This window comes from Salmo salar, chromosome ssa10 (genome assembly GCF_905237065.1).
Source record: "Salmo salar chromosome ssa10, Ssal_v3.1, whole genome shotgun sequence".
NCBI classification, from domain to species: Eukaryota; Metazoa; Chordata; class Actinopteri; order Salmoniformes; family Salmonidae; genus Salmo; species Salmo salar.
In genome coordinates this window covers 96,871,692-96,898,864 of record NC_059451.1, presented here as the reverse complement: position 1 = coordinate 96,898,864, position 27,173 = coordinate 96,871,692, and the positions used below count along the sequence as shown (strand labels likewise).

The window sequence follows — 27,173 nt, the reverse complement described above, 5'->3', positions numbered from 1 at the left end:
TCAGTATCTGAGGCCCATCCTCTCCATGGCTAATAGACGTCTGGAACACAAAGCAACAGAAAACAGTGAAAAGTCGGTTCAGTAATCTCTCACACAGACAGTGAGAGAGTAAGTGAGTGAGTGAGTGAGTGAGTAGGTGGATTAGGTGGTCAGTACTTGTTATGCTGTTCCCTCCAGGCCCTGAGCTCAGAGAACACATCACTGCGCTGGCATCCTTCTTGCTCCTCAAGGTCATAAGTGTGCTCTGGAACATGGAGGGGCGGGGTGCTAGGAGTGGACACAGGGGAGGGAGCCGCATTCTGCATAAGGAGGCAGTAAGGGAATTTGATTAAGCTGGCCCGGGCGCCTAGGTAGGTGGACTTTGCACCGGTTGAAAAGTGATTGCATTCATTTTTGAACCAGGCTGCCTTCCGGGCATGAGCCAGGTGCCCCGTTATGGCCAGCGGCGAAGTCGGCTCAAAACAAAATTGACGTAGTTTAAGCATATGGAGTAATCAGTAGCATTCTGTGTTTTCACATTCAAAAGTTATTGCTTTTCATGAAAATGTATTATCTGCATTCCCAATGAAAACTAGTTAGAAAATTCTAACATATATTTTATACTGTATGTTTCTCGGCTAAACCTGGTTGAATTAATGTTGTTTCCACATCATTTAACCAAAAATACAATGTGTTGACGTTGAATCAACATGGAAAACTGATTGGATTTGCAAAAAGTCATCAACGTAAGGGAATTTTGTCTTTTTTCAGATAACTTTTAACCTAAATCCAATGACATAGTGAAGTATTTTGTTGATTTTCCTTGAATTCATGTTAGTTGACAACTCAACCAAATATAAATCAAAACTCGACGTTGAACAGACGTCTGTACCCAGTGGGATGCTACCTTGTTGACCAAATGACAGAGATAACTGTTCGATTTCCGCAGGGCGTGCCTGCCTCACCGGCTTTGCCCGATCACGTGACTGGCTATAGCCCGGGTCAACCCTGGCTTGCTTAATAAAATCCCCTCAGTGAGAGAGAAAGATGGATGAGGTTCGCGATAGAAGAGGGATAGAGAGACGGAGGAGTCAGAGACTAATAGAGGGACTTCCCTGACGAGCCGCCCCCAGGTGGTGAGGGTAGGTAACAACATCTCCACCCCGCTGATCCTCAACACTGGGTCCCCAACAAGGGTGCGCAGCAGAGCAGCGCCTCTTCAACCTCAGGAGGCTGAAGAAATTCGGCTTTCACCAAAATCACTCACAAACTTTTACAGATGCACAATCGAGAGCATCCTGTCGGGCTGTATCACCGCCTGGTACAGCAGCTGCTCTGACCACAACCATAAGGCTCTCCAGAGGGTAGTGAAGTCTGCACAACGCATCACCCGGGCAAACTACCTGCCCTCCAGGACACCTACACCACCCGATGTCACAGGAAGGCCAAAAGATCATCAAGGACAACAACCACCCGAGCCACTGCCTGTTCACCCCGCTATCATTCAGAAGGTGAGGTCAGTACAGGTGCATCAAAGCGGGGACCGAGAGAGTGAAAAACAGCTTCTATCTCAAGGCCATCAGACTGTTAAACAGCCATCACTAACATTGAGTGGCTGCTGCCAACATACTGACTCAACTCTAGCCACTTAATAATGGAAAGATTGATGTAATCAATTTAACACTAGCCACTTTATATAATGCTTACATACCCTACATTACTCATCTCATATGTATATACTGTACTCTATACCATCTACTGCATCTTGCCTATGCCGTTTGGGCATCACTCATTCTTATATCTTTATGAACATATTCGTATTCATTCCTTTACACTTGTGTGCATAAGGTGTTGTTGTGAAATTGTTAGGTTATATTACTTGTTAGATATTACTGCATGGTCGGAACTAGGAGCACAAGCATTTCGCTACACTTGCATTAACATCTGCTAACCATGTATATGTGACAAATACATTTGAATTTGATTTGATTTGGATAGAGGGACAGGAATAGTAAGAGGGATGGAGAGATAGAAAAATGATACAGAGGGAGGCAAAATACAGAGAAGATCTGAAAGAGAAATTAGGGATAAAGATTACAGAGAGAGCATGATAGCTCAAGCGAGAGAAGAGTGTGACAGCAGTTTGAGAGTGAGTGACGGATGGCAGGTCTATAGAGATGACAGGGTGACAGATCGCCTGGCATTGGCAGTGCTCCATCTGTCATGTCACCATGGCAACAGCTGCATCCCTCTCACCCTCCCCCTCCTCTCCCTGATAATTATCTCCTTCTGTTCATCCTGACATCACATTAGAGAGACGGGGAGATGTCACGTCACCCAGTCATAATGGCCTGTCACAAAGAGGGGGTAACCGCAGGTAGCCTAATGGTTCAAGACAGTGTTGGGACAGTGCCATTCTAACCTTGATCAAGTGTGAGAGAAAAAGTACGTATTTACTTGATTTATTTGATATTAATGGTTAACAATTAATATTGAACTAATAGTATGACATTTCTGTCCTGCTAATGCTGTGTTTTTATGGTCTCCACTCTAGTTCCATGCAGCTAATCTGGGCATATGGTCACCAGAGATGGCTTGAGCTGACAAACGAGTTAAAAACTGCATTACATAGACAAGAATGTGTTTTACTAGAGATAGCTTAGAGTAGAACAATCCCTCACTGGGGGGGGACGACGACTGACGACGACGACGACGACCAACCACGACTAAGCATTTTTAGTGTCAGCTATATAAAGTCAGCTATATAAAGAACTCTGCATTTGTGTAAGGGTTAGGTTACTCGGTCCAACACTCGAGGGTTTTGGGTCAACCAGCCTCATTATTGCAATAATTCATCGATATTGAATAAAGATAATTGTTTGAAGAAATGACAAAGTCTCTTTCACTTGATTAGAATATTCCACGACACAAGGTAGTTGACCCCAACAACAACTGCTCCTCGGGTGACGCGACGTCGATTAAGGCAGCTCCCAGCACTTCTCTGATTCAGAGGGATTTGGTTAAATGGGAAAGACAAATTTCGGTTGAATGCATTCAGTTGTGCAACTGACTACATATCCCCTTTCCCCAACACATAACTACTCCCCTTCACTCTGGGCCACTTTCCCCTGATGCTGGAAAACTGTGTCAAATCTCTGCTGTGGTCAATGTGCCAGAGAGGACTCAAGTTTGTCAAATAAGGATTGAGATGCTGCAGTTAATACGTTTTATGCTAATGATGGGTCAACAAACCCTCATCTTCTGTCGCCTGGCTCTGAGGGCCTGGACAGGGCTCCCACAGAACAAGACCTTCCCTGCACCTGGAGAGAAACAAAACCATTTCATTACTATGGAGGATAGCTAATCAGGGATGAGATTGTCACAATATAGGAATTTAGAAAAATTGCTAAAGGTATAAGGCATAGTATGCCTGTATTCTGGGGTTGGAAAATCAAAGATCTCTGATTTAAAAATACATAGTGAATCTTCAGACATTGTTACAAGATGTCCTCATGGTGGCAGTGTTGAATAATTATACAGGTGAATGGTACTTTTTCAAAATAAGTAAAAAATAAATCAGAAACTGCTAATTAACACAAAAAGGATACAAAACAATAAGCCTGATTCATTATATGGACCTATTCATGGACTTAAACTGAAACTGTATATGTGGAGATGGTAGGGCTTTCAGTGCCAAGGACACCAATACAGTGTCTCACCGTGTGTCAGAATGCTAGCGTCTGGGTCCACAGAGACTGGATCTGCATCAGCAGAACCAGATCTGGACCCGGGAGGGGAGAGGGCTCTGTACCCAGCCGCTGATAAGGGTCGCAACCCAGAGAGGGGTCTGGAGCCAGCTGCTGAGAGGGGCCTGGCAGTGACCGGTCGGCTGGAGGGACGGGAACTGGAGAGGCTGCTAGCTAGGCGCTGGCCAGAGCTGGGTCTGGAATAGGCACACACACTGGCTGCTCTCTTCTCTATGGCCAGACAGGGAAGAGGGAAAATAATGCATATCAAAACACAGAGTAGCAGAACTGGCCTGGTGGATCTACTGTCTTTGATGTTCAGATACAGTGCATTTGGAAAGTATTCAGACCCTTGACCTTTTCCACATTCTGTTATGTTACAGCCTTATTCTAAAAATGATTCAACTGTTTTTATCCCTCATCAATCTACACACAATACCCCATAAGCAAAAGCAAAAACGTTTTAATTTTAAATGTTTGCAACAAATGTATAAAAAAAAAAAATGAAAATATTGCATTTACATAAGTATTCAGACCATTTACTCAGTACTTTGTTGATGCACCTTTGGCAGTGATTACAGCCTCGAGTCTTCTTGGGTATGACGCGACAAGCTTGGCACACCTGTATTTGGGGAGTTTCTCCCATTCTTCTCTGCACATCCTCTCAAGCTCTGTCAGGTTGGATGGGAGCGTCGCTGCACAGCTATTTTCAGGTCTCTCCAGAGATGTTAGATCGGGTTCAAGTCCGGGCTCTGGCTGGGCCACTCAAGGACATTCAAAGACTTGTCCCAAAGCCACTCCTGCATTGTCTTGGCTGTGTGTTTAGGGTCATTGTCCTGTTGAAAGGTGGAACTTCGCCCCAGTCTGAGGTCCATTCTGTACTTTGCCCCGTTCAGCTTTCCTTTGATCCTGACAAGTCTCCTAGTCCCTAACGCTGAAAAACATCCCCACAGCATGATGCTGCCACCACCATGCTTAGGGATGGTGCCAGGTTTCCTCCAGATGTGGTCAACTCAGGCCAAACAGGTCATTCAACAGAGAACCTTGTTTCTCATGGTCTGAAAGTCCTTTGGGTGCCTTTTGGCAAACTCCAAGCGGAGCTGTCATGTGCCTTTTACTGAGGAGTGGCTTCCGTCTGGCCACTCTACCATAAAAGCCTGATTGGTGGAGTGCTGCAGAGATGGTTGTCCTTCTGCAAGGTTCTCCCATCTCCACAGAGGAACTCTGGATCTCTCAGAGTGACCATCGGGTATTTGGTCACCCCTGACCAAGGCCCTTCTCCCCCAATTGCTCAGTTGGCCGGGCGACCAGCTCTAGGAAGAGTCTTGGTGGTTCCAAACTTCTTCCATTTAAGAATGATGGAGGCCACTGTGTTCTTGGGGACGTTCCATGCTGCAGACATTTTTTGTACCCTTCCCCAGATCTGTGCCTCGACACAATCCTGTCTCGGAGCTCTACGGACAATTACTTCAACCTCATGGCTTTGTTTTTGCTCTGACATGCACTGTCAACTGTGGAACCTTATATAGACAGGTGTGTGCCTTTCCAAATATAATGTTTTCATAACCTACATTACTCATCTCATATGTATATACTGTACTCTATACCATTTACCGCATCTTGCCATCCTGATGTAATGTATCACTAGCCACCTTAAACAATGCTGCTTTATATGTTGTCATACCCTACAATACTCATCTCATATGTATATACTGTACTCCATACCATCTATTACATCTTGCCTATGCCGTTCGGCCATCACTCATTTATATATTTTTATGTACATATTCGTATTCCTTCTTTTACACTTGTGTGTACAAGGTAGTTGTTGTGGAATCGGTAGATTACTTGTTAGATATTACTGCATGGTCGGAACTAGAAGTACAAGCATTTCGCTACACTTGCATTAACACCTGCTAACCATGTGTATGTGACAAATACATTTGATTTGATTTGATTTGAAATCATGTCCAATCAATTACATTTACCACAGGTGGAATCCAATCAAGTTGTAGAAACATCTCAATGATGATCAATGGAAACAGGATGTACTTGAGCTCAATTTTGAGTCTCATAGCAAAGGGTCTGAATACTATGTAAATAACATTCTTCTGTTTTTTATTTTAAATACATTTGCAAACATTTCTAAAAACCTGTTTTCGCTTTTTCATTATGGGGTATTCCATGTAGATTGATGAGGGAAAAATATAATTTACTCTATTTTAGAATAAGGCTGTAACGTAACAAATGTGGAAAAGTCAAGGGGTCTGAATACTGAATACAAATGCACTGTACACACAGACAGATATGGACACAAGCAGATGCAAGCACATAGAACCATAAACACACACACACACTTACACATGGGCACACACACACAGATGCACAGACGCGCACACACACACCCTCTGCTGTCTCTGTAGAGCTGCAGTCTTTAAAAGACTCTCTGAGCAGGGCCCAGTCTTCCCCCATGGAGCTGCTGCAGCGAGACCCCGCCTCCTCCCCTGGCATGCATGTCGTCGTAACGTAGCTGTGGGACCAGCTCCCTCACCGATGACCGGTAGCAGTACCCCTCCTCCTCCTCCTGGGAAAAGGAGAAGACAGCATCCACAAAAGAAAGGGGGGAGGGGGTGGTTGTATCTGGAAGGAAGAAAGCCCAGCCCACACCTCATTCAACAAATCATGTTTCAGATGAGAAGTTGAATTAGGCTAGGTTTGATAAAACAGGACCCACCCCTGGACGACTGTGATCAAGAATGATAGGTGATACAGTAATAGGACTGCATAAAAGGGTTCAAGGTTGTACCTTTAGTTGTGATTTGAATGGTTAATAAAGGCCAAGGTAAGTCCAACCTTTCAAAGTTAGCCTTTCAATGCCAAATACACAACACTTAACACCAGTATACCATAACACAGCATAACATAACATAACATAGAGCTTTAAGGCACAATGAATGTGTAACTTCTGTTCAAAGGAGGAGACAAAGAACTTGGTTCTGAGTGGGCCGATAACAGAGTACTAATAAAGGCAATAATCTGCACTTGTACTGTGCTTTGATCATTTATAAGCACTGAGAGACAGCTCAGAGAAGAAAGAGGAGAGATAGAGACCAGTAAGAGCACTATGCTGCTGCTGCTGCTGCTGAGAGATCAAACCCACAGAGAGAGGGAAAGAGATGGGGAAGAAGGGGTTAGAGAAGGGGAGAGAGGGAGAGAGAGAGAGAGAGAGAGAAACCCAAGGACCCCTCTCTCAGTGCTTGGACCAGGCCTAATGCATATTCAGATCAGCCTTCCCTCCCTCACTGCCCCAGTTTCCTAAGTCCTGCTGCTGGCTGGGTAGGTGAAAATAAACACATTCACTCTGTCCCAAAAACCCTACAAAGCACTGCGGCACATAGCCTCACAGGCCAAGCTCCTGGGCTCTCCCAAAAACCCACAATTGGTAAACAAGATAATATGTGGCACAGGAACTAGACTAAAACATGGAATGATATGGGCAGGAAGCATCGTCCAGTCACACCACTTCATCGTGTGATAGTAAAACCTTAATACACCACTTTAATATGGGCTCAATCCCATCACTCAAAACATATATGCTAAAACCTTCCTACAGTATATTCTCCACCCTGCCCAGTTGAGCAAGGTTTATACTAACCATCACCACAGCTGGTACCATCCCTACTTACACAAGCAAAACAAAGTTAAGCCTAAATTAAATACAGTGTAGGATAAGAAACCCCAGGTGCATAGGCTCCCTAGGCCTTGACTTTGTCAAATGAGAGCAGCCTGTTTTGGTGTTTGTTTTGCTTTGAACAGCACTTCCCTGTTGCCTGCTCTCCAGTCCCATTCCATTCTGCCTGATGCAGACAGACAGATAGACAGACAGGGACAGACACACCGGTAGGTTTGTCAAACATTTGCCTGCCGATAGTACTAAGCACCTCTGAACAGAGTGTCGGCAATCTCTTTTGTTTACACACAGCAAAGACCTTGAAAGTTGTCAGCATCTCAGCCTTGTTAAAATACTACAAACCAGAAGGTGGCAGTAGCGTTGTTTGGCAATGCATATCTGTGCATATGGTCTATTTTGCAGAAAGCCCTTGATGATACTAGTCAGATGGCCTCAGCTAGTTAACTACCTAGCAAGAAGACGAAGGAACAATTTCATTCATAATCCCATACTGCCAGTGCCAGCCCATAGCCATAATGTTTAGCTAGCTAGCTAAGGTTAGCATATTCGCTAGCAAGCAAAACAGAGCTAGCTAGCTAAGGACACTGCACTAACTCAGCAGCTAACACAGGGTTCTGTTTTAAGGAAACTATCTAACCCGTTGTGATTTAATTATTATGTCAATACTAGCTATGGTGGTTAGCTAACTTGGTGGAAGTATTTTGTGTTGTGTGCATTGCGTCTGTGAACTTACAGTGCATTCGGAAAGTATTCAGAGCCCTTTCCTTTTTCCACATTTTGTTACGTTACAGCCTTATTCTAAAATGGATAAAATAAAATAAATTCCCCTCATCAATCTACACAGAATACCCCAAAATGACAAAGTGAAAACAGGTTAAGAATTTTTGCATCAAAAAAATGTATCAAATGTATAAAAAAAAAAAAACAGAAATACTTTATTTACATAGTATTCAGACCCTTTGCTATGAGACTCGAAATTGAGCTCAGGTGCATCCTGTTTCCATTGATCATCTTTGAGATGTTTCTACAACTTGATTGGATTCCACCTGTGGTACATTTTATTGATTGGACATGATTTGGAAAGGCACACACCTGTCTATGTAAGGTCCCACAGCTGAAAGTGCATGTCAGTGCAAAAACTAAGCCATCAGGTCGAAGGAATTGTCCGTAGAGCTCCGAGACAGGATTGTGTCGAGGCACAGATCTGGGGAAGGGTACTAAAACGTTTCTGCAGCGTTGAAGGTCCCTAAGAACACAGTGGCCTCCATCATTCTTAAATGGAAGAAGTTTGGAACCATCAAGACTCTTCCTAAAGCTGGCCGCACAGCCAACTGAGCAATTGGGGGGAGAAGGGCCTTGATCAGGGAGGTAACCAAGAACACGATGGTCACTCTGACAGAGCTTCAGGAGTTCCTCTGTGGAGATGGGAGAACCTTCCAGAAGGACAAGCGTCTCTGCAGCACTCCACCAATTAAGTCTTTATGGTAGAGTGGCCAGATGGAAGCCACTCCTCAGTAAAAGGCACATGACAGCCCGCTTGGAGTTTGCCAAAAGGCACCTAAAAGATTCTTAGACCACGAGAAACAAGATTCTCTGTTCTGATAAAACCAAGATTGAACTCTTTGGCCTGAATGCCAAGCGTCACATCTGGAGGAAACCTGGCACCATCCCTACAGTGAAGCATGGTGGTGGCAGCATCATGCTGCGGGGATGTTTTTCAGTGGCATCGACTCGGAGACTAGTCAGGATCAAGGGAAAGATGAACGGAGCAAAGTACAGAGAGATCCTTGATGAAAACCTGCTCCAGAGCACACAGGGCCTCAGACTGGGGCAAAGGTTCACCTTCCAACAGGACAACGACCCTAAGCACACAGCCAAGACAATGCAGGAGTGGCTTCAGAACAAGTCTTTTAATGTCCTTGAGTGGCCCAGCCAGAGCCCGGACTTGAACCCGATCGAACATCTCTGGAGAGACCTGAAAATAGCTGTGCAGCGACGCTCCCCATCCAACCTGACCGAGCTTGAGAGGATCTGCAAAGAAGAATGGGAGAACTCCCCAAATACAGGTGTGCCAAGCTTGTAGAGTCATACCCAAGAAGACTCGAGGCTGTAATCACTGCCAAAGGTGCTTCAACAAAGTACTGAATAAAGAGTCTGAATACTTATGTAAATATGATATTTCCATTTTTTTTATATACATTTGCAAAAATGTTGAAAAACCTGTTTTTGCTTTGTCATTATGGGGTATTGTGTGTAGATTGATGAGGGGGAAAAAAACTATTTTAACAATTTTAGAATAAGGCTGTAATGTAACATAATGTAGTTAGGCCCTACACCCAAACAAGGGCACTACGTTTCATCCACCACTGGCCTGCTGGCCCCCTACCTCTGAGGAAGCACAGTTCCCGCTCAGCCCAGTCAAAACTGTTCGCTGCTCTGGCACCCCAATGGTGGAACAAGCTCCCTCACGACGCCAGGACAGCGGAGTCAATCACCACCTTCCGGAGACACCTGAAACCCCACCTCTTTAAGGAATACCTAGGATAGGATAAAGTAATCCTTCGAACCCCCCCCTTAAAAGATTTAGATGCACTATTGTAAAGGGGTTGTTCCACTGGATATCATAAGGTGAATGCACCATTTTGTAAGTCGCTCTGGATAAGAGCGTCTGCTAAATGACTTAAATGTAATGTAAATGTAATGTGAAAAAAGTAAAGGGTTCTGAATACTTCCCAATGCACTGTATCTAGCTACCATCCCATAGCCTGCATTGCACATGAAGTGTGACTAAGCTCATCCGTGGACATGCAGAGAAAATTACCATTTGTGCTCGCTGATTGGCTAAAAGTCAAGTTGTTGGCCACTGACGAGCATTGGTACACTGCTCAAAAAATAAAGGGAACACTTAAACAACACAATGTAACTCCAAGTCAATCACACTTCTGTGAAATCAAACTGTCCACTTAGGAAGCAACACTGATTGACAATACATTTCACATGCTGTTGTGCAAATGGAATAGACAACAGGTGGAAATTATAGGCAATTAGCAAGACACCCCAATAAAGGAGTGGTTCTGCAGGTGGTGACCACAGACCACTTCTCAGTTCCTATGCTTCCTGGCTGATGTTTTGGTCACTTTTTGAATGCTGGCGGTGCTTTCACTCCAGTGGTAGAATGAGACGGAGTCTACAACCCACACAAGTGGCTCAGGTAGTGCAGCTCATCCAGGATGGCACATCAATGCGAGCTGTGGCAAGAAGGTTTGCTGTGTCTGTCAGCGTAGTGTCCAGAGCATGCAGGTGCTACCAGGAGACAGGCCAGTACATCAGGAGACGTGGAGGATGCCGTAGGAGGGCAACAACCCAACAGCAGGACCGCTACCTCCGCCTTTGTGCAAGGAGGACCAGGAGGAGCACTGCCAGAGCCCTGCAAAATGACCTCCAGCAGGCCACAAATGTGCATGTGTCTGCTCAAACGGTCAGAAACAGACTCCATGAGGGTGGTATGAGGGCCCGACGTCCACAGGTGGGGGTTGTAGCTTACTGCTTAACACCGTGCAGGACATTTGGCATTTGCCAGAGAACACCAAGATTGGCAAATTCGCCACTGGCGCCCTGTGCTCTTCACAGATGAAAGCAGGTTCACACTGAGCACATGTGACAGACGTGACAGAGTCTGGAGACGCCGTGGAGAAACGTTCTGCTGCCTGCAACATCCTCCAGCATGACCGGTTTGGCGGTGGGTCAGTCATGGTGTGGGGTGGAATTTCTTTGGGGGCCGCACAGCCCTCCATGTGCTCGCCAGAGGTAGCCTGACTGCCATTAGGTACCAAGATGAGATCCTCAGACCCCTTGTGAGACCATATGCTGATGCGGTTGGCCCTGGGTTCCTCCTAATGCAAGACAATGCTAGACCTCATGTGGCTGGAGTGTGTCAGCAGTTCCTGCAAGAGGAAGGCATTGATGCTATGGACTGGCCCGCCCGTTCCCCAGACCTGAATCCAATTGAGCACATCTGGGACATCATGTTTCGCTCCATCCACCAACGCCACGTTGCACCACAGACTGTCCAGTAGTTGGCGGATGCTTTAGTCCAGGTCTGGGAGGAGATCCCTCAGGAGACCATCCGCCACCTCATCAGGAGCTGCCCAGGCATTGTAGGGAGGTCATACAGGCACGTGGAGGCCACACACACTACTGAGCCTCATTTTGACTTGTTTTAAGGACATTACATCAAAGTTGGATCAGCCTGTAGTGTGGTTTTCCACTTTAATTTTGAGTGTGACTCCAAATCCAGACCTCCATGGGTTGATAAATTGGATTTCCATTGATTATTTTTTGTGTGATTTTGTTGTCAGCACATTCAACTATGTAAAGAAAAAAGTATTTAATAAGATTATTTCATTCATTCAGATCTAGGATGTGTTATTTTAGTGTTCCCTTTATTTTTTTGAGCAGTGTATATTCGTTGCTACCGGGTTGCATGCAGGTACCGCTTTTGTTCTAGCAAGAGAAGGAACGGCTTCCCACTGTGATAAGCAGCTATCGGCAGTGAGATTCTTGGTGTGTTTCATGCTTTAAAGCAGCCTGGGATCACAGTCAGACTCACTGCATTTTGGCCAATATCATCTGGGCCCATCGGAGAGAGCATGGCTCACAGCCTGAGCCAGGCATGGCTCACAGCCCCCATACACACACATACACAACTTGGAGTATCTATGAGGATTCAGTAATGAATTCAATAATATACACGATTGTGGAATTGTGGTGAGGGTTAGGGTAAGAAGATACAGTAGGAGTGTGTATACGTGCCTGTGTGTGCCTTTGGGGTGGGGGCACATACAGACGGGGTTTCCCTCCAGGGTAAGTGTGCGGAGCTGGGAGCAGAGGCCCAGGTACTGCACCTGCACCAGGTCATTCACATCATTCCCTTCCAGGTCCAACAGCTGTAGATTCTCCAGCATGCTCACCTGACTCAGGTCCGACACACTGTTGTAGGCCACATACAGCTCCTAGCGCAGGGAGAGGACATACCAACACAGGCTCAGGTTTAGTGTCGCTCAACTGTTATTTGCACATAGTCAAATGCATAAAACTTGTGAGATTTTCACAGGTGAGCAAGGTGGGTAGAAGCCAGGTGAATTAGGCAGGTGGAACAAGTCTATCCTCTAGTTGATGATGGTCCACTGCAAAAGTTTTCCAGTACCAACTCTACCTTGAGAGAGGAGAAGGAGGGAATCCCATCCAGGTCTGCTAGGTTGCAGCGAGACATCCACAGCACCTGCAGATGGGACAGCGTGGTTCCCAGGTCCCTGGGAGACATAGACAGCCATGATCCAGAGGCAAGGGTGGAATTGTATCAACAGAACCTTAGGTGCTGCGACATATGGTTTATGAATTTATAAAATGTGAACCGCAAATCCAGGATGGAAAGAAAATAAATTGCCCCGTAACATGAGTCCTAACTTTTGAACGGTTTAGGCTAGAGACGAGCAGTTTCCTGCAATGTAAAGGTACATCGTGGCGGTTTTTTTATGGTACACTACATGGCCGAAAGTATTTGGACACCTGCTCTTCGAACATCTCATTCCACAATCATGGGCATTAATATGGAGTTGGTCTTGTTGAATAGGTGGCACGTTGAAAGCCACTGAGCTCTTCAGTACAGGCCATTCTACTGCCAATGTTTGTCTATGGAGTTTGATTGGCTGTGTGCTCGATTTTATACACCTGTCAGCAACGGATGTGGCTGAAATAGCCGAATCCACATACTATTGGCAATGTTGTGTATCAAGAGGCTGTGGTACAGCGAATCCTAATCATACTTGCCCGAGCTCAGGGTTGGGTAGGTTACTTTCGAAATGTAATCCATTACAGTTACCTGTCCAAAATTGTAATCAGTAACGTAACTTTTGGATTACCCAAACTCAGTAATGTAATCTGATTCTATTCAGTTACTTTTAGATTACTTTCCCCTTAAGAGGCATTAGAAGAAGACAAAAATGTATGTTACCAGTTGAACGACATCTATTGCAGGATAAATCAATGTTAAAGTTTACATAGTTGGCCATATATGGATGTTAAATTTTGCTTTATGGGTTGGTTACGTAGGCTTCTTCAAAGTCATCGCTTAGTACTACATATAATAATACGATTAAATAATATATATTATATATATTAATGTAAAGATAAGTCACAAAATGGATGTAGCATCTACAGATTACCCCTTTAAGTCTATCAAAAGTTTACGAGGTTTGAGCATGTGTCCATTAGGCCTATGGAAAAATTTTATCAGCATGAATTAGATTGAGCAATAAAAGCCTTAATTTTATTCCATAGTCTGGGATCTGCACTATGCAGCTTTTGCATTTTTCACTGGCTGTCCACTGGTTTCAAAAACAATGATTGATTGGCAGCATGTTGAATTCAACCATTATTGGGTTTAAATACACATTTAGATTTGTGAACAGCCATCCACAACAACCACAATATGTCAGGCGCAAATAGCTAAATGAGAGAGCAGCAGTGTGATTCACATCAATGTGCTATGTATATATCAATAATAAGTGATATCCGTATCGCCATAGACTACACTACTGCTGTCATCCTTACCTCTAAGCGTTTATTCAAGTTGGATAATCTTTGGATGCCGACAGCAGTCGCAGCATTGGAAGACATACAAAACGCATATTCTTGCTCTTTTCCCGCGATCCATCAATCACATTTGGTGTGTCATCATAGTGGTCTCTGACTTGTGGTCAGACTCGCTAAGGTGGAACAAACTTAAACATGCGCCTTTTTACAACGCCCGATTTTAATGTCATTGAGAAAACAAAGAAGTGTCAAAGATTTCTTTTCGCAAACATCCTTTCTGAATTTAAAAGTAATCCTCAAAGTAATCATCTAGTTTTTCAAAAGTATCTGTAATCTGAGTACAATATTTTAGCTGGTAACGTAACAGGTTTCAGTTACAGTTTTTTGTAATCCTTTACTGTACATGTAACGGATTACATGTCATCCGTTAGTCCCCAACCCTGCCAGCATCTCATGGTTGTCACAGGTGAAGTGCAAAGGAAAGTTACAGATGAAGGATGATTTTATATGAATTGAAATGGGTTCACTTGTTGTGATACTGATGGTTTCTTGGAACTGATGGCTTCTACAGTTGTGGCTAGTTGGTGGCTAGTTGGAGTACAGCTTCATGTAGTTGTCGCGTCAGGGATAGTGTTGTTAAGAAGGCAGAGCATCGCTTTATTATAGACAGACTTCTCTCCATCTTAGCTACTACTGCATCAATATGTTTTGACCATGACCGTTTACAATCTAGGGTTCCTCCAAGCAGTTTAGTCCTCTCAACTTGCTTAATTTCCACATTATTTATTACAAGATTTATTTGAGGTTTAGGGTTTAGTAAGTGTTTTGTTCCAAATACAATGCTTTTAGTTTTAGAAATATTTAGGGCTAACTTATTCCTTGCCACCCACTCTGAAACTAACTGCAGCTCTTTGTTGAGTGTTGCAGTCATTTCAGTCGCTGTAGTAGCTGACATGTATAGTGTTGAGTCATCCGCATACATAGAAACTCTGGCTTTACTCAAAATCAGTGGCATGTCATTGGTAAAGATTGAAAAAAGCAAGGGGCCTAAACAGCTACCCTTGTGGATTCCTGACTCTAACTGGAATATATTTGATAGGCTTCCATTAAAGAACACCCTCTGTGTTCTGTTAGACAGGTAACTCTTTATCCACATTATAGCAGGGGGTGTAAAGCCATAACACATACGTTTTTCCAGCAGCAGACTATGATCGATAATGTCAAAAGCTGCACTGAAGTCTAACAAGACAGCCCCCACAATCATTTTATCATCAATTTCTCTCAGCCAATCATCAGTCATTTGTGTAAGTGCTGTGCTTGTTGAGTGTCCTTCCCTATAAGCATGCTGAAATTCTGTTGTCAATTTGTTTACTGTAAAATAGCATTGTATCTGGTCAAACAAAATTTTCCCCAGAAGTTTACTAAGGGTTGGTAACAGGCTGATTGGTCAGCTATTTGAGCCAGTAAAGGAGGGTAGCAGAATGACTTTAGCTTCCCTCCAGGCCTGAGGGCACACGCTCTCTAGTAGGCTTAAATTGAAGATGTGGCAAATAGGAGTGGCAATATCGTCTGCTATTATCCTCAGTAATTTTCCATCTAGACTGTCAGACCCTGGTGGCTTGTCATTGTTGATAGACAACAACCATTTTTTCACCTCTACCACACTGACTTTACGGAATTCAAAAGTACAATTCTTGTCTTTCATAATTTGGTCTGATATACTCGGATGTGTAGTGTCAGTGTTTGTTGCTGGCATGTCATCCCTAAGTTTGCTTATCTTGCTAATGAAGAAGTCATTAAAGTAGTTTTCAATATCAGTGGGCTTTGTGATGAATGAGCCATCTGATTCAATGAATGAAGGAGCCGAGTTGGCATTTTTCCCAAAATGTCATTTAAGGTGCCCCAAAGCTTTTTACTATCATTCTTTATATATTTTCTCAATGTTTCATAGTGTAGTTTATTTTTATTTGTATTTAGTTTAGTCACATGATTTCTTAATTTGCAGTACATTTGCCAATAAATTGGGCTGCCAGACTTAACTGCCATACCTTTTGCCTCATCCCACTCAACCATACAATTTTTTCAATTCCTCATCAATCCATGGGGATTTAACAGTTTTACATATTCTTAATGGGTGCATGCTTATTAGTAACTGGAATAAGTAGTTTCATAAATGTGTCAAGTGCAGCGTCTGGTTGCTCCTCATTGCACACCACAGACCAGCAAATATTCATAAACATAAACATATGAATCACTACAAAACTTATTGTATGACCTCTTATACAGTATATTAGGCCCAGCCTTTGGAAGTTTGGTTTTCCTAGATATGGCTATTATATTGTGATCACTATATCCTATGGATTTGGATACTGCTTTAATTAAAGCAAATATCTGCAGCGTTAGTAAAAATGTGATCAATACATGTTGATGATTTAATTCCTGTGCTGTTGACCCCTCCATCTGCCACTGTCCCATCTCTCTCTCCCCTGCACTCTTTTCCCGCTCTACCCAGCCTCTGTTATCAGTCCCCCTGGACCTCCACTCAGCACACTCCTCACAGTCCCCCCGACTGGCCTCCAGAACCCAGTCAGCACACGGCACTCTCAATAACCCCTCCAGCATTCCAATCCCAACTCTTCCCAGCCACCGCATTCACTCCCAGGGCCATAGATTACATTTCAATTGATCTGACTTCTGGTCAGTCCCCAACTTCAGCATACTCTCAAAAGCTCCCCAACCTTAGCCTCAGGAGGCACACTCCCCACTTTCTCACCTGACTTCTCACAACACCAGCAGCCCCAGTATCCAGTTGTCCCCTGACCACCACCCTCCCTCCCCAACACTCTCTCCTCCTCAGCCCCCGCAGCCCAGAGCAGGAAATGCTATCAGGGGCTGTTCACGTCCAGCCGGCCCTTAGCTGCTCATCACAGGGTGGGTCACACAGTTCTCTATCTCCACTCTGCTCCTCTCCTCTCTTATCCCTTGTTCATGTACAGCTCTCTATCTTCCCTCTCCTCTCTTATACTTCACTCCCTCTACAGGACTCCCAGGGTGTGTTACACAGGTATATTTCTTCCCTCTGCTCCTGTTGTGTCCTCTTGCGTTCTCTGCTTCCTGTTCCCCAGATGCATCTGACTTCATCTTCATCCTACAACGACAGGCTTGTCCAGCAGCACCTTGTCAGTCTTGCCTGGTTCCCCGATCTGTGTGCATTGTACCACCATACATACGAATGAAAAAGGTTCTGGCTAAAGCAAAAACTGTTCTGGCAAGCAGGCTACTGTCTGTCTGCTGTGCAATTTACAGGTGGGGTGCATCCGCTCCACAGACAGAGGACCTCAGTCAAATTTGCTGCTCCCCTCGTCCTACTGTTACAGCTCCCTACGGCCTGCCTAAGTGGAAATAAAGACCCTGCACCTGTACTGTGTGATGTTCCCATCCCATGCCCAACCAACAGGGTCTCAGTCTTCAAAGCACAGCTCTTAACCATATCCCTGTCCTCTAGAGCCTCCTGCTCCAGGGTGTTTCCTGATGCAGACAACCAGACCAGGCTGAAGCGTGACAGGGATCCCCATGGGGCGACACTAGCTCTGGTTCCAATTACGGCTCTCTTTGTGGGAGGCTGGGATTGTACCATCTGAGCCACTGGCTTAATCCTATTCTTTAACTTTTATTGTTGGTGACGCCTGCTGCTACAGTCTAGTTCCGCCCTCAACTTCTGGACTTGTCTCTGTGCTACTGTGCTGTTTGTTGCTCCTTGGCTATCTGCCAAACTTTTAGTTTTTTACTTTTAATACATTTACCTACGTTTTTTCCTCACTCTAATTTTGTTATTAAACTTTTTCACCCCGGACGCTTTATCTAGACATGGTTCTACAGGACCTCCACCAGGCAAAAAAGCTAAGTAGTAACATTAACACTATGCCATCTAATTGCAGTTGCTGTACTCATAATATACACGAGAACTATTGCCTTATGGTGAGGATAGCCGTGTTGCAAGCACAGCTTCATATGCAACCGTTAGGCAAGGGCAATTTAAGTTTAGGAAAGGATGAAACAGCGTCTGTGCCACCAGTAAATTCAGATTGTAGTATAAATCCCCCCGCACGGTCCCCGCAGCCGGAACATATTCTCTAGGCTTCTGGAAAGAAATGCTGTCGGCATGCTCAACCGGTGTTGCTCATTCAGCCGACAAACTTTCAATCGGTTCTCCCCATTAAGCAGCGAGTCGGACTCTGACAAATTGAAAACCTTAGTATTTGGCGACTCCATTACCCACAATATTATTTAAAATAATTATCCAGCGATCATACCCAGGGCGCAGTGCTACCGACAAAAAGACTAATCTGAAGATGGTGCTGGCTAAGGCTATTGTAGAGAGTATAGGGATATTGTTATCCACGTCAGCACCAACGATGTTAGGATGAAACAGTCAGAGGTCACCAAGCGCAACATAGCTAGAAAGATGTGTCGGCATCGAGTAATTGTCTCTGGCCCCCTCCCAGTTAGGGGGAGTGATGAGCTCTACAGCAGAGTCTCACAACTCAATTGCTGGTTGAAAACAGTTTTCTACCCCTCCCAAAAGATAGAATTTGTAGATAATTGGCCCTCGTTCTGGGACTCACCCAAAAACTGGACCAGGCCTCGCCTGCTGAGGAGTGACAGACTCCGTCCTAGCTGGAGGAGTGCTCTCATCTTATCTATCAACATAGACAGGGCTCCACAATGAGATAGGGTGGAGGCCGCAATCTGTTAGCCAGCCTGCAAGCTTAGTGGAGTCTGCCACTAGCACAGTCAGTGTAGTCAGCTCAGCTATCCCCATTGAGACCGTGTCTGTGCCTCAATTTAGGTTGAGCAAAACTAAACATGGCGGTGTTCGCCGAAGAAATCTCACTGGAATAAAGATCTCCTCCATTCCTGTCATGGAAAATTCCACAGACCCACTAGGTTTTGTCCAACATGTATCCGGACCTACTCATTGCCACAGTCATACCCTGGATCTAGTTTTGTACCGTGGAATAAATATTGTGGATCTAAATGTTTTTTCTCATAATCCTGGACTATCGGACCACCATTTTATTAAGTTTGCAATCGCAACAAATAATCTGCTCAGACCCCGACCAAGGATCATCAAAAGCCGTGCTATAAATTCTCGGACAACCAAAAGATTCCTAGATGCCCTTCCAGACTACCTCCACCTATCCAAGGACATCAGAGTACAAAAATCGGTTAACCACCTAACTGAGGATCTAAATGTAACCCTGTATAATACCCTAGATGCAGTCGCACCCCTAAAAACCAAAAACATTTGTCACAAGAAATTTGTTCCCTGGTATACAGAAAATACCCAAGCCCTGACTAGCTTGGAAAGACAGTACCGTGCAATATTGAAGAGCCCTCACCGCTGCTCCATCAACCTATTTTTCCAGCCTAATTGAAGAGAATAAGAAAAATCCTAAATGTATTTTTGATACTGTTGCAAAGCTAATTAAAAACAGCATTCAACAAGAGAGGATGGCTTTCACTTCAACAGTGATGAATTCATGAACTTTTTCAACGAAAAGATCATGATAATTAGAAAGCAAATTACAGACTCCTCTTTGAACCTGCGTATTTCTCCAAAGCTCAGTTGTCCTGAGTGCCAGGACCTAGGATCAACGGAGACACAAGTTTATTTAATCCTGTATCTCGACACATTCATGAAAATAGTCATGGCCTCCAAAGCGTCAAGCTGCATACTGAACCCTATTCCAACTAAACTACTGAAAGAGCTACTTCCTGTGCTTTGCCCTCCTATGTTGAACATAATAAATGGCTCCCCTATCCACCGGATGTGTACCAAATTCACTAAAAGTGGCAGTAATAAAGCCTTTCTTGAAAAAGCCAAACTTTGACCCCTGAAAATGTAAAAAACTAATCGTCCCATATCGAATCTCCCATTACTCTCACACATTTTAGAAAAAGCTGTTGCACAGCAACTCCCTGCCTTCCTGAAGACAAATAATGTCTATGAACTGCTTCAGTCTGGTTTTAGACCCCATCATAGCACTGAGAGGTGGTAAATGACCTTGTAATGGCGTCCGACCAAGGCTCTGCATCTGTCCTCATGCTCCTAGATCTTAGTGCTGCTTTTGACACCATCGATCACCACATTCTTTTGGAGAGATTAGAAACCCTAAATTGGTCTACACAGACAAGTTCTTGCATGGTTTAGATCTGATCTGTCGGAAAGATATCAGTTTGTCTTTGTGGATGGTTTGCCCTATGACAAATCAATTGTACGTTTTGGTGTTCCTCAAGGTTCCAGTTTAGGACCACTATTGTTTAAACTATATATTCTACCTCTTGGTGATGTCATTCGGAAACACAATGTCAACTTTCACTGCTATGCGGACGACACACAGCTGTACATTTAATCCCAAATCCATAAACATGGGCAACCTCTTAGATATCATCCAGACCAACATGCCCTCTAAATACACCTCTGCTGTTTTCAACAAGGATCTCAGCGATCACCGCCTCGTTGCCTGCGTCCGTTATGGGTCCGCAGTCAAACGACCACCCCTCATCACTGTCAAACACTCCCTAAAACACTTCTGCGAGCAGGCCTTTCTAATCAACCTGGCCCAGGTATCCTGGAAGGATATTGACCTCATCCCGTTAGTAGAGGATGCCTGGTTGTTCTTTAAAAGTGCTTTCCTCACCCTCTTAAATAAGCATTCCCCTTTCAAAAAAATGTAGAACTAAGAACAGATATAGCACTCAGTTCACTCCAGACTTGACTGCCCTTGACCAGCACAAAAACACCCTGTGGCGTACTGCACTAGCATCAAATAGTCCCCGCGTTATGCAACTTTTCAGGGAAGTCAGGAACCAATACACACAGTCAGTTAGCGAAGCAAAGGCAAGTTTTTTCAAACAGAAATTTGCATCCTGCAGCACAAATTCCAAAAGGTTTTGGGACACTGTAAAGTCCATGGAGAACAAGACTACCTCCTCCCAGCTGCCCACTGCACTGAGACTAGGAAACACTGTCACCACTGATAAATCGAGAATTTCAAAATCATTTCTCTACGGCTGGCCATGCTTTCCACCTGGCTACCCCAACCCCCGCCAACAGCTCTGCACCCCCGCAGAAACTCACCCAAGCCCCCCCGCTTCTCCTTCACCCAAATCCAGATAGCTGATGTTCTGAAAGAGCGGCAAAATCTGGATCCCTACAAATCAGCTAAGCTAGACAATCTGGACCCTCTCTTCCTAAAATGATCCGCCGCCATTGTTGCAACCCCTATTACTAGTCTGTTCAACCTCTCTTTGCGTATCGTCTGAGATTCCTAAAGATTGGAAAGCGGCCGCGGTCATCCCCCTCTTCAAAGGGGGTGACACTCTAGACCCAAACTGTTATAGAGCTATATCCATCCTGCCCTGCCTTTCTAAAGTCTTCGAAAGCCAAGTTAACAAAACAGATCACCGACCTTTTTGAATCCCACCGTATCTTCTCCACTATGCAATCCGAGCTGGTCACGGGTGCACCTCAGCCACGCTCAAGGTCCTAAACGATATCATAACCACCATCGATAAAAGACAGTACTGTGCAGCCGTCTTCATCGACCTGGCCAAGGCTATCAACTCTGTCAATCACCATATTCTTATCGGCAGACTCAACAGCCTTGGCTTCTCTAATGACTGCCTCGCCTGGTTCACTAACTACTTCTCAGATAGAGTTCAGTGTGTCAAATCGGAGGGCCTGTTGTCCGGACCACTGGCAGTCTCTATGGGGGTGCCACAGGGTTCAATTCTCGGGCCGACTCTTTTCTCTGTATATATCAATGTTGCTCTTGCTGCGGGTGATTCTCTGATCCATCTCTACGCAGACAACACCATTCTGTATACATCTGGCCCTTCTTTGGACACTGTGTTAACAAACCTCCAAACGAGCTTCTATGCCATACAACACTCCTTATGTGGCCTCCAACTGCTCTTAAATGCTAGTAAAATTAAATGCATGTTCTTCAACTGATCGCTGCCCGTACCCACCTGCCCGACTAGCATCACTACTCTGGACGGTTCTTACTTAGAATATGTGGACAACTACAAATACCTAGGTGTCTGGCTAGACTGTAAACTCTCCTTCCAGACTCACATAAAGCATCTCCAATCCAAAGTTAAATCTAGAATCGGCTTCCTATTTCGCAACAAAGCCTCCTTCACTCATACTGCCAAACTTACCCTCGTAAAACTGACTCTCCTACCGATCCTACCGATCCTTGACTTCGGCTATGTCATTTACAAATTAGCCTCCAACACTCTACTCAGCAAATTGGATGCAGTCTATCACAGTGCTATCTGTTTTGTCACCAAAGCCCCATATACTATCCACCATTGCGACCTGTATGCTCTCGTTGGCTGGTCCTTGCTACATATTCATCGCCTAACCCACTGGCTCCAGGTCATCTATAAGTCTTTGCTAGGTATAGCTCCGCCTTATGTCAGCTCACTGGTCACCATAGCAATACCCACCCGTAGCACACGCTCCAGCAGGTATATTTCACTGGTCATCCCCAAAGCCAACACCCGCTTTGGCCGCCTTTCCTTCCAGTTCTCTGCTGCCAATGACTGGAATGAATTGCAAAAATCACTGAAGTTGGAGACATACATCTCCCTCACTAACTTCGGTAGTGCTCTGACAGCTGACACTTAAAGTTAGTTACACAGCCCCTGTAAATAGCCCATTCAACCAACTACCTACCTCATCCCCATATTTCTTGTTAACAAACTATAGTTTTGGCAAGTCAGTTAGGACATCTACTTTGTGCATGACACAAGTCATTTTTCCAACAATTGTTTACAGACAGATTATTTCACTTATAATTCACTGTATCACAATTCCAGTGGGTAAGAAGTTTACATACACTAAGTTGACTGTGCCTTTAAACAGCTTGGAAAATTCCGAAAATGATGTCATGGCTTTAGAAGCTTCTGTTAGGCTAATTGACATAATTTGAGTCAATTGGAGGTGTACCTGTGGATGTATTTCAAGGCCTACCTTCAAACTCAGTGCCTCTTTGCTTGACATCATGGGAAAATCAAAAGAAATCAGCCAAGACCTCAGAAAATAATTGTAGACCTCCACATGTCTGGTTCATCCTTGGGAGCAATTTTCAAACGCCTGAAGGTACCACGTTAATCTGTACAAACAATAGTACTCAAGTATAAACACCATGGGACCACACAGCCATCATACCGCTCAGGAGGAGACGCGTTCTGTCTGCTAGAGATGAACGTACTTTGGTGTGAAAAGTGCAAATCAATCCCAGAACAACAGCAAAGGACCTTGTGAAGATGCTGGAGGAAACAGGTGCAAAAGTATCTATATCCACAGTAAAACAAGTCTTATATCGACATAACCTGAAAGGCCACTCAGCAAGGAAGAAGCCACTGCTCCAAAACCGCCATGAAAAAGCCAGTCAACGGTTTGCAACTGCACATGGGGACAAAGATCGTACATTTTGGAGAAATGTCCTCTGGTCTGATGAAACAAAAATAGAAGTGTTTGGCCATAATGACCATCATTATGTTTGGAAGGAAAAGGAGGAGGCTTGCAAGCCAAAGAACACCATCCCAACCATGAAGCATGGGGTGGCAGCATCATTTGTGGGGGTGCTTTGCTGCAGGAGGGACTGGTGCACTTCACAAAATAGATGGCATCATGAGGAAAGAAAATTATGTGGATATATTGAAGCAACATCTCAAGACATCAGTCAGGAAGTTAAAGCTTGGTCGCAAATAGGTCTTCCAAATGGATAATGACCCAAGCATACTTCCAAAGTTGTGACAAAATGGCTTAAGGACGACAAAGTCAAGGTATTGGAGTGGCCATCACAAAGCCCTGACTTCAATCCTATAGAAAGGTTGTGGGCAGACCCACTGGGAATGTGATGAAAGAAATAAAAACTAAAATAAATAATTCTCTCTCCTATTATTCTGACATTTCACATTCTTAAAATAAAGTGGTGATCCTAACTGACCTAAGACAGGGCATTTTTACTAGGATTAAATGTCAGGAATTGTGAAAAACTGAGTTTAAATGTATTTGGCTAAAATGTATGTAAACTTCCGACTTCAACTGTACAGGGCTACCTGCCTTTTTACTGTGAAGTACTGCTAGCAGTAATATTTGTAGTACTTGGAATGCAGAAAGTGCTTTGTTTTACCTAGTCAAAGAGAAGTAAAAAACTACAACACATAACTATAATAGACATACAGAGACAGAGCACTATAGTGGAACTTTCCACTTACCTCACTGACATTATCATACTGTTGTTCATTTTCAGCTGCACCAGCTTGGGCAAGTAGGCACCTGCAAGATGATAAGATAGAGAGACGTTCCTCACACGTCACAGAGGGCCGATGACTTGATTTGATTGGGTCTTAAACAGATGGCTGGCTCCCTCCCAGCCATGCCTCCAACAGGCCTATAAACTCCATTAATTAGCAGAGATTGAGAGTGAGATGGACTCTGCTGCTAGTGCACTAGCCAGACGCACGTGATTCACCCCTGTGCAGACAAACTTCAGTCATGCCTGCACACGTTGTGCAACTGAGGTTTTCCTAAGGACATAGGTGAGCATGATGGTGCGGTTCTTTCTGGCCTTATCTTTTAAACCAGTGAGAAGAGAGAGGGAGGGAGTTGTGCCCAGTGAGAGAGCTTTGGTACAGTACAAACCTGAGGGTGAATTTGGCATGTTCTGTGTTGTGTGTCACACAGCTAGTGTTTTTTGTCTGGCCTTTATCTATGTCTGACAAGAAACCATGTCTGTATAGATTGTGACTGTCTTCATTTATCTATGCTATAAGTCATTACATGAACTCATCAAGTGTGAGTCGATCAACCCTGTACATTTCCACATTTGCAGTAGGTATGGCATAATGCCCACTTCGTGTTTGATTAAAAACGAGGATTCACATACAGTACTATTGATATACACTTCATATACAGTACATAGTCCCCTATAAATTCAAATACTGCAAGCAAAAATATGTATATATCTATTTGTAATACAATACAAATACAGTATGGTAGTACACATGTAGTGGACTGAAAGGGTAGTGTGTGCTGCTTGACCAGTGATTGTCTCTCACCAAAGTTGCCCAGAGTGCTCTCCTGAGTGTCCACACACATTTCCAGGGAAGTGACCCGAACGAGGTCTTCTGTTCCCCGACAAGGCTTTCTATGGGGTCAGAGATAAATATGTATTGATTCTCTTAGCCTACATTATGTAACAGCACACTGGTTGAATGAATGTTGTTTCAACGTCATTTGTCATCCTATTGTGATGTGGAATCTACGTGGAAAGCATTAGGATTTGCAAAAAGTTATCAACCAGTACTGTTTATCTAATTTCAACCAGTGTTGCAAACATTGAAATTAGTGTAAAACTTAACTTAAATACAATGACTTAACCTGACTAACAGGTTGTTACGTCAATCTAATTTCAACATAGTCATCAGAACTATGTATACGTTGAAAGTGCATAGAAACTTCCATGTAGAAACGTAAACAATATTTTTCATCCTATATATAATATACTTTATATTGGGTGGTTGAAAGTATGTAGAATTTCATATGATTAGATTTATGTTTACCTTGTTTCAATGTTGATAGTAAAATGATATGTTTGAATCAACGTCATTGCTTCAACATCATGCCATCAACCTAAATAAAGAGGTGTATTGAAACAAAATTTGAAGCCACAGTCAAACGATTCCAGCCTGAACAGTGACTTGTGCTGGTCTATGAGGGGATAATGCACTTCATTGAGAACTAGTCTTCCATCCAGATGCCTACCTCTATGTATAACCTGGTCTCAGAGCCTTTTCGTATTATTCTGTACGTAAATGAGACACTCCTTTTAGCATGATATGTTACTTTTCGTATGGTATGTATTAAATTGCGGATGTCCATTATGTATTAATCTGTGGATGTCCATTATGCATTTGCATGATACAGTATTATCGAATTCTAGCTAGCTGGCTAAGCTAGGCTAGGGGTTAGGGGTTGGGTTAAGGTTAAGTTTAGGAGTTACAGTGCATTCGGAAAGTATTCAGACCCCTTGACTTTTTCCACATTTTGTTACGTTGTAGACCTTATTCTAAAATTGATTAAATTGTTTTTTCCCTCATCAGTCTACACACAATACCCCCATAATGACAAAGCAAAAACAGGTTTTAGAATTTTAGGTAAATGTATAAAATAAAAATGAATATTACATTTACATAAGTATTCAGACACTTTACAAATACTTACTTACAAGCCCTTGACCAACAATGCAGTTTTAAGAAAAACATACTTAAAATAAAAGTAACAAATAATTAAAGAGCAGCAGGTAAATAACAATAGCGAGGCTATATACAGGGGTATCGGTACAGAGTCAATGTGCGGGGCACCGGTTAGTCGAGGTAATATGTACACGTCGGTAGAGTTATTAAAGTGACTATGCAAGAAAAAGTATGGCAAGAAAAAGTATGTGAACCCTTTGGAAATACCTGGATTTCTGCATAAATTGGTCATAAAATTTTAGCTGATCTTCATCTAGGGTCACATCAACAGACAAACCCAGTCTACTTAAACTAATAACATACAAACAATTATACGTTTTCTTGTCTTTATTGAACACACCGTGTATCTGAGGAGCCCCCGTGTTGAGGATCAGCCTGGCGGATGTGTTGTTACCAATCCTTACCACCTGGGGCTTGCCCGTCAGGAAGTCCAGGATCCAGTTGCAGAGGGAGGTGTTTAGTCCCAGGGTCCTTAGCTTAGTGATGAGCTTTGAGGGCACTATGGTGTTGAACGCTGAGCTGTAGTCAATGAATAACATTTTCACATAGGTGTTCCTTTCGCTCCAGGTGTGAAAGGGCAGTGTGGAGTGCAATACAGATTGCATCATCGGTGGATCTGTTTGGGTGGTATGCTAATTGGAGTGGGTCTAGGGTTTCTGGGATAATGGTGTTGATGTGAGCCATGACCAGCCTTTCAAAGCACTTCATGGCTACAGACGTGAGTGCTACGGGTCGGTAGTCATTAAGGCAGGTTACCTTAGCGTTCTTGGCACAGGCACTATGGTGGTCTGCTTGAAACATGTTTGTAATACCCGACTCAGACA

General features: G+C 43.8%; 2 protein-coding genes across 2 annotated transcripts; both read right to left on the bottom strand.

The window, feature by feature from the left end:
• On the bottom strand, positions 1 to 6,238 carry LOC123724573 (uncharacterized). The gene is made up of 5 exons (XM_045688746.1): positions 6,131 to 6,238; positions 3,699 to 3,956; positions 3,232 to 3,299; positions 157 to 299; positions 1 to 40 (listed from the first exon to the last, which is right to left on the bottom strand). Exons 1-5 carry the CDS (start codon positions 6,234 to 6,236, stop codon positions 1 to 3), a joined length of 615 nt encoding a protein of 204 aa, XP_045544702.1. The 5' UTR covers positions 6,237 to 6,238.
• Positions 6,239 to 6,783: 545 nt separating this feature from the next.
• LOC123724572 (leucine-rich repeat-containing protein 56-like) lies at positions 6,784 to 25,223 on the bottom strand. The gene is made up of 5 exons (XM_045688745.1): positions 25,153 to 25,223; positions 24,310 to 24,370; positions 12,632 to 12,728; positions 12,225 to 12,428; positions 6,784 to 6,867 (listed from the first exon to the last, which is right to left on the bottom strand). Exons 1-5 carry the CDS (start codon positions 25,190 to 25,192, stop codon positions 6,784 to 6,786), a joined length of 486 nt encoding a protein of 161 aa, XP_045544701.1. The 5' UTR covers positions 25,193 to 25,223.
• Between the last annotated feature and the right edge of the window lie 1,950 nt (positions 25,224 to 27,173).